This window comes from Hevea brasiliensis, chromosome 15 (genome assembly GCF_030052815.1).
Source record: "Hevea brasiliensis isolate MT/VB/25A 57/8 chromosome 15, ASM3005281v1, whole genome shotgun sequence".
Taxonomy (NCBI): domain Eukaryota; kingdom Viridiplantae; phylum Streptophyta; class Magnoliopsida; order Malpighiales; family Euphorbiaceae; genus Hevea; species Hevea brasiliensis.
Window position 1 is genome coordinate 49,151,413 of NC_079507.1, and position 8,009 is coordinate 49,159,421.

Below are 8,009 nucleotides of genomic sequence, written 5' to 3' on the forward strand. Positions count from 1 at the left end.
ACTGAAACTTGAATTAAAACTAAAGTCCCGAGAAATGAATCAAATTGAAACTGAATCATTGGAAGACCAAATTGAAATTATATCAAATTTCAGGTCAATTTCGGTTTCTAGGCAAACCTCAAACTAAAACCAAAACCGCACCTGCATCAAAAACTATGGACAGCCCAAGAAACACAGAATGAATCGCAGCTTTTTCTACTCCTAGTGCTTCAGCCACTTTCCTTTTTTTTTTAATCCCAAAATCTCCAGCAAACAGGAAGAGCAGCAAGAAAAAAGGGAAGTAAACTAAATGAAAATTGTTCAAAATTCTTATGGAAACAAAATCAGAGAATTGGTATGCCAAATTTTCCACGCATCAACAGGCACATCCACCTGACTGAGCCTGAGACTGTGATGCAGTTCCACTGCTTGACTTCAGATTCACATCAACCATGTCTTCTTGCTTAGTTGAAGAAAGTGTTTCCATGCCTGGTAAGGCAGCAGCTATTTTCCGGAACAATGGCTGCACAAAATTCCATCCATGAAGCACAAATTAAAATAAATGAAAAAGACAAATGATTGAATAAGAAAATGGCATCAGTAAGTGATACAGTAAAATCACTGTACCCTGAGAGAATAACAAACGTAGAAAGCCTTCACGATTAAAGAGATTTATCTCCACTAAGTCACAAGGTCAAGAAATGAGTTAACAGTAACTTTTGATTCTGTTTAACATTTTTCCTTTTTGGGTTTTCGCTGCACAAACGAGTCTAATGGCACACAAAGCAAGGCATGCCTGTTTCCTCGATAGGCTAGTCCATGGAAAAGTTACGCAGATAACAGAAGGAAAACCTACTAGACAAATTTGCAGACTTAAAATGGGAGCGCTGAAGTGGCCAATAGACACTGCTTAATCCATGTTTCCTAAAAATGAGGACTAAAAAAAAGGTACCTTCTAATTAAGATGGATCCTAGACATCACAGGGCTCTCTTCTCTCTCTCTCTCTCTAGTTTTGTCCAGTGTATGGGCTATTTGTCATGACTCAAAAGTCAGTGTAAGGCAGACATAACTACTCGTCTGCAATTTTCTGATAATGATCATGTATATGTGTCGGGATATGGAGCTGAGCCAGGAATATTCTAGTAGATGGAGGGAAGGTTCTGGAAATAGAACAGTTAATTGGTAGGCCACGCCAGCTGGTGCATAACAGAATCACATGTGCAGAAGCTTATAAATAGGGAAGAGGAAAATAAAGGAAGGCATGAGTGGTATTAATTTTGTATTTGGCATAATTAGCTGGGCCAGAGTTCTCTCTGAGTCTCTGGAGAACCATTTGATTTGCATATTTCATTTGGTTGTATCTCCTTTTCAATTCCAGAAATTACAGTAAAAACTCTGTTGAGCTGATTTTTCTCTTATTTGTTTCTCTTATTCTGTCACTCAAACTCCTTACTCTATCAATATGTGTGTGTAATTACAGAGAGAGAGAGAGAAAACTGAGAGCTTACCTTAATATTAAAACCAGCTTTTGCACTAGTTTCTATAAACATGACATTAAGGTCGCGAGCTTTAGCTTCTCCTTCTTCTACAGAGACTTGCCTGTTGAATCATACACATAAGATAGAGTTAAAACATACAAGACAGTACATATCAAGATCAAACTTTGTCAAATTACAGAAAATCAAAGAATCAACTCCTTCAAATCCTTGAATATCCATTTACATGTTAAAAATGGCTAGATGATTGGCCAAGAATCCTTTTTTTTCTTTAATGGCTGTATGAGGCTCAGATGCCAAGAAACAACATTATGCATATACACTCAATGCCCATGTAAACCTTGAAAGGGCACAGAGATTCACAGATGAGCAACACTGAACAGTTTCAACATTGGGTACTTCATTTGTGCTATTGAGAATTCACCTTTTGTCCACAAGGTCAGTTTTATTTCCAACAAGGACGATGATCACATCACTGCCCCTCTCAGTGCGAACCTCTTCAATCCATTTTGATGTGTTCAAGAAAGTTTGCCTGCCTGAGGCAAAATATCAAGTTAAGAAACGTTCACAAAGTGTGAGATCATGATTCCCAAACAAATAAGAAAGGAAGGGGAGAGATAAAAAGACAGGTCTAATGAGTTCCAAAATGCAGTAAAAGCAAATAAAGCAACTTTACACCCTTATATAAAGCAATATATGAAAAAGGAAATTGGCAGGTAGATAAAGTGGCTTTATCTAATCTTTTTTAATATGCAAATTTATTAAGCTGCTTAAATGACAGTGACAACTTATGGAAAATATTAGCATAAAATTGCATACTTGCAACATCATACACAATGACAGCAACTGAGGAATCTCTGATGTAGCTTGGGATGAGACTTCTGAATCTTTCCTGTCCAGCTGTATCCCTGCAACCATAGACCTTAACCAGGATTAGCATCCCACAGTGAGGGTGACGTAGAACAAATAAAGAACAAGGAGAAATCAAGGACCAATCCTTGAAAAGAGAACTAATTCTCAAAATATTATTGATCTCATAAAATTGTCATAGCAAGCCTGAAAAATAATGAAATATAGTGTTTGGATAACCCTAAATATCTAATTAGGAATTAAGGATCACAATCTATTTAGGAATTAAGAATCCCAATCTAATTAGGAACCCTAATCCAATTAGGAATACACAATCACAAATCAAAAAAATTTCCTATTTTTATATTTTTTTTCCTACAATATGTACTCCTAAAATCCCAGGAGTACGTCCAGCATCAGGAGGTTTCCCTAAAACATAGAAAATCATGAAGAAAATGAAAATTAAATTACACTAGTGCATACGGATAGATATGTATGCATGCATGCATTAGTAACCTACAGGCATGCACACACACCTATGCATATTCACATGAGTGCACTAGGCTCAGATCATGGCACATGGTTATATAATCATCAATGACTACACATCCATTCTCTTAGCACTTAATGGATGCATATGCCTCACATGTGCTATGTAAATTCTTTCTTACATTCCACCATGAATGGCCATTATTTTCTGTGCAACGTGAAGCTTATGAAATCATATCTGAATTTCTTCACTTGACTGTTCCCCAAGGCCCAAAAGCTGAAGAACTTTGCACACATAATAGGTATAGCTTTTTTTTTTCGTAACTGTAATGGGATCTTGTAATAGAATAGCAGAAGACACTCTGTGTGTGTGTGTGTGTGTGTGTTTATTTAATATATTACAAATATGATATTCAATAACCAGCACAATCATTCAACTGTTAAAGATACATTGAAGATGTTTACTTGATCAGCCACATTAGAAGACAGAGAACTGAACATCAAAATCTAACTTGGAGATATCTAGGTAAGAAATTGTCCTATATGATAATCCAATCCCATCCCTCGAAAACCAGAAAATAAATATCAAACTAGTATCTCATATGATTTTTTGTTTTCATGGTTTTGTACAACGAATGCCCAGGAAAATGAAAAGAGGGGCTGCTAGTTCCCTTCACTTGTGCTTTCACTAATTTGCCTTCACCACATTTAAGTAAGCAGTGCCTTTTAACATTGAAACTGGCTATCAGTTACTTTTCTTTCCATGGAAAATTTCCTTTTTTTTTTTTATTCTGGCTTTGTCTGTCCTCTCTCCATCAATGGCTGCACTTTCTGTTTGATTCTGTATTTTGGAAATTGCTTATACTAGGTCTAACGGACCAGACCAATGACATTGCAGTTTTTTATATTTGATTTAAAAACTTGCATTAGAGTAAAACAGAAGTTTGAGAATAGAATTCAAAAGATGTCATTGGTTTAGTCCATTTGTGGAACATAAACCTAGGCTAGGCAAGAAAAATCCTATTTTTCTTGTTTCTAATCCTAGCCTTTTTCTACTACCAACTCTGAAAATTCTCTCCATTGCATTTCTCTAATTTTTCCGCTTTCCCTCTTCTCATTTGCTACTCTCCAGGTTTTTTCCCCCTCAGGTTTAACTTTTTGTGATTCATTATTTCAAATTTGCTTCTTTTTTTTTCGTTAGAACTTGTCTCCTTTTGCCAACAATATGATTGCTCCTCCATTATCAGGCAAATGAGCTAAATGCACAACAAATGAATTTGTGAGTTTTTAAAAGGCAAGAAAATTATTTGCAGCAAAACAAAAAATCGCAGCAAGCATGCTGCCAGCGTTCATCCTGAGCCAGGATCGAACTCTCCATGAGATTCTCAGATATTTGTCCACAGATTCATTATCAATGGCTGCTGAAACAGAATTTTCTTACAGATGTTATTTCTTCCCTAATGAACAATCTTCCTAAAACATCAAGCTTCCCCTCAGAAAATAAGACCACCCCCATCCCGATTCTCTCTCAAGCCAACAATGTGATTTCACAATTCTTAACTCTGATTTCATTTCCATTTTAGTAGGATTTTCACAAGACACCAAATATTTTAGCAGCAAACATTGCCAAACATGACTTTCCCATCTCGATTCTTTCTCTTAACCCAACACTGGAATTAACATAAACTCGTATTTTATTTGCTCTCTGTCTCTGTGTTGAGAGAATAATTTACCCAACATTTACAACAGTTCCCCTCCTTCCCAAAGGAAGGAAGACCAGTGGACATGGATGAACCCCAGATATTCAATTGCATCCAGGTGCAATGCTGCACTACTGTGCAAACAAACTGACATCTTCCTTTGCATGTGCAGACAAGAACATAATGTAACCATGTAGGATTCACAAACGAAATAGATATACATAGTTATATTTCCGCGAATAACAAGAAGCAAAAATAAAATAATCACTTATTTATGAGCAAGTTTAATATATTTAAAGAGATGAATCTAACCACAACTGCAAACGAACAGTTCGATCTTCAAGATACATGGTTTTTGATAGAAAATCAATACCAATTGTAGCCTGACATCAATTGAAAATGGAAAGAAGTTAGATACAGCAGAAAAATAGATACCCTAGCAATCATCAAAAGGTTGTGAAACTATAAATGACATGTAGCTATTTCAAAATGACAAACATAGAAATGAAAGGAAAAAAATGGTAAAAGGAAAAGAAGCAACAAGAATGAGAGAGCATATGATAACAACGAATCACTTTTTCTTTATTTTCTTTCCTTCATTTCTTTTCATTTTTGTGTGCATGCAGACATATAACACATGCAAATATAACTACTAAGATTATAAACAAGAAAAAAAAAAATTAGGTTCATATGATCAGTGTCTGCACAGAAACTTCTAGAACTGTCATCCATGAGAGCATTTAATATTTGTATTCACGTATTCTCAAAACAGTGTTTTGAATTAATCATGTTAAATGATACATTAGCAACATTAGATCGGTAGGACAATAAACAATATGAACATTCTTCTGATTCATGATCCAGAAAATAATTTATGCTGCAGAAGAAAAACCTAGAAAAAACATTAAAAAAATGAATTGATTCTGTGAAAATAAAATTTTCAAAGAATAGTAATTAATCATGTTAAATGATACATTAGCAAAATTAGATCAATAGGACAAGAAACAATATAGACATTCTTCTTATTCATTATTCAGGAAATAATTTATGCTGCGAAAGAAAAGCCTAGAAAAACATTAAAAAAATGCATTGATTCTATGAAAATCAAGTTTTCAAAGAATAGTGCTATCCACATGTTAAATTGATTGACAGCAGTTCTCTTATTAAAAAACTAAACGAGCATTATAGCATATTTAAAAATATAAACGCAATAAATGGAAGCTTTGAGATTGTTAAAGATCTTATTTACAATCAAAGTTTATCTTTCTTAGAAATCCTAGAAATTGAGTGTAGGTAGCATCTGGCACATATATTTCCATTCCTATCACACACTCCAAAAATGGGTCAAAAAGGAAAGAGGGGAAGGCGTAAATAGCGTAAATATCATTGTTAACTGGCATGAGATACATAACAGATTGCAGACTATATATCACACTTGTGAACAAGTTAGAAACAGAATCATAGACATGGTACAAAATCACTGGACCATTTTGTGCTTTGGACTTTGCTTAAAAGATCATATTGAGTTCTTATTACTGGAAACTTACATGACATGATTGGAGATGGAAATTTTACTGACACATGCCTTGCCCTTATAATTTTTGCTGCAATATAGAATTTATTCTCTTGCACTTTTTCATCACTGTTATCAATATGGAAATGTAATACCTCTTAACTTCCCATGAAATCACTTAAATCTACTTTAGTATTTTCACTTCTTACACATCATCTATTTAATCCCAAATTTATTGTCAGCAATTCTCATATCATAGGCTAATTGTTCCTCAAAATAAAGTTATTCAATCACACTTTATTTTTTTAATTCTTTTCATCATCATGTTGTGGAAGAAAGCACTAAAAGTTCAAATCTTTTAAGTGATTAGGATTAGATTCATGTTTATCATGAAAGGAACATGCTAGCAAACCCTTTGTACTAAACACTATAGTAATGCTGGCTGTAACATTAGGCAATGAAAACAAAGAAATGCATATTTTAAAAAATTGGAAATGTCGATTGTTAGATCAATGTCAAAGACTTCTTGAGTCCCTTTCAGACATTTTGCCAGCTTATAGATCAAATCAATCAACTGAATTTATTCAAGGACAACTATTTGCTATGTTAATTGGCTCTTAAACAATTACTTGACATTAAAAAGCAAAAGGAAATCCAAAAAAAAATGAAATTTGTCCATTTGCCCTTCATCCCTTCAGGTTTCTCTTCAAAACCCAAAAAGGGTATTATTAAATATAACCTAAACATTCAAAAACAACATAAATCAACCCACATACAACAACCTGAAGAATCTTAGAAGGGAGATAAAAAAAATAAATAAAAATAAAAAGCTATAATAATGTATCTGAGACACAAAAACATAAGCAAATTAGATAACTAAAAAATGTAAGAACAATAGTAATCTGGGTTCTTTCCAATTTGGTATGTCATTAAAATTTTTACCTGGTAGGTGTTATCGAATTTATCATACATGAAGCGAGTGATGATGCTTGTTTTGCCCACTGATTGGTCCCCTAAGAATACGAGCTTATACTTTGCTAAAGCCGAGACAGGCGCCATTTCTCAGATCTCCCCAATTAACCTGTCAATCTCCGCGTCAGTTCTTTTCTAGTCTGTATAAAGAATATATCAATTCAGATTGGTTTGGGTTGGTTTCATTTTGTTGGCTTCAACTTCAGGGAGGACAGCTCTTCTGATTTTTGGCATTTGCCTTACATAGATGGGTCGGGTGTTAGAGGCTTATTTGGCACTGCTGATGCGATTATTACTGAGAAACTACTTTTTTTTTTTAATATATTAATTAGAAAATATTAAAAAATAATTTAAAATTAAATTTAATAAATTTTAATTATAATAATATTAAAATAATAAAATAATTTTTTTAATAATATTTAAAATAATATTTTTATTAAAAAAATAATTAAAATTCTATAAATTTAATATCAAATAGGCACATAGCATAAGCCAATGAATTTTTGATATTTTTTATTTTATTTTTTATATTATTTTTTAATAATTAATTTACTTTTATAATTGATATCTCTAAAAAAAACTAAATTAATGAGATATGCATCTAATATAAATTTGTAGCAACGGTACTAGGTCGATTTTTTATAGATATTATTTTAATTGCACCCTAATAAATGAAAATTTTGATAATATATAATCGAATTTATAATAAATTTAAGTTTAAAGAATTACACGTATTACAATTTTAAATTTTGTATATTGAATGTTTATTATTTAAATTTATTTATATAAATTTTTAATTAAATATAAAAATATATTTTTTTATAATAATATTTATAAATTTTATATTTTTATTTTAAATAAATTATAATTTAAATATTTTATAAAATTATTAAATTTTATAAATATAAATTATTAATAAAAAAATAATTTTTATATAGATTATTAATTAAAACATATGAAATTAAATGGGATTCGAGTATTTTTTGAGTAATAATGATTAGATATGAAAT

At 32.2% G+C, this 8,009-nt stretch overlaps 1 protein-coding gene across 1 annotated transcript; it reads right to left on the bottom strand.

Annotated features, from left to right (window-relative positions):
• Positions 1–35: 35 nt before the first annotated feature.
• LOC110649279 (ras-related protein RABH1b) lies at positions 36–7,273 on the bottom strand. Its single transcript, XM_021803790.2, has 6 exons — positions 6,970–7,273; positions 4,827–4,897; positions 2,296–2,384; positions 1,901–2,012; positions 1,489–1,579; positions 36–502 (listed from the first exon to the last, which is right to left on the bottom strand). Exons 1-6 carry the CDS (start codon positions 7,084–7,086, stop codon positions 356–358), a joined length of 627 nt encoding a protein of 208 aa, XP_021659482.1. The 5' UTR covers positions 7,087–7,273; the 3' UTR covers positions 36–355.
• Between the last annotated feature and the right edge of the window lie 736 nt (positions 7,274–8,009).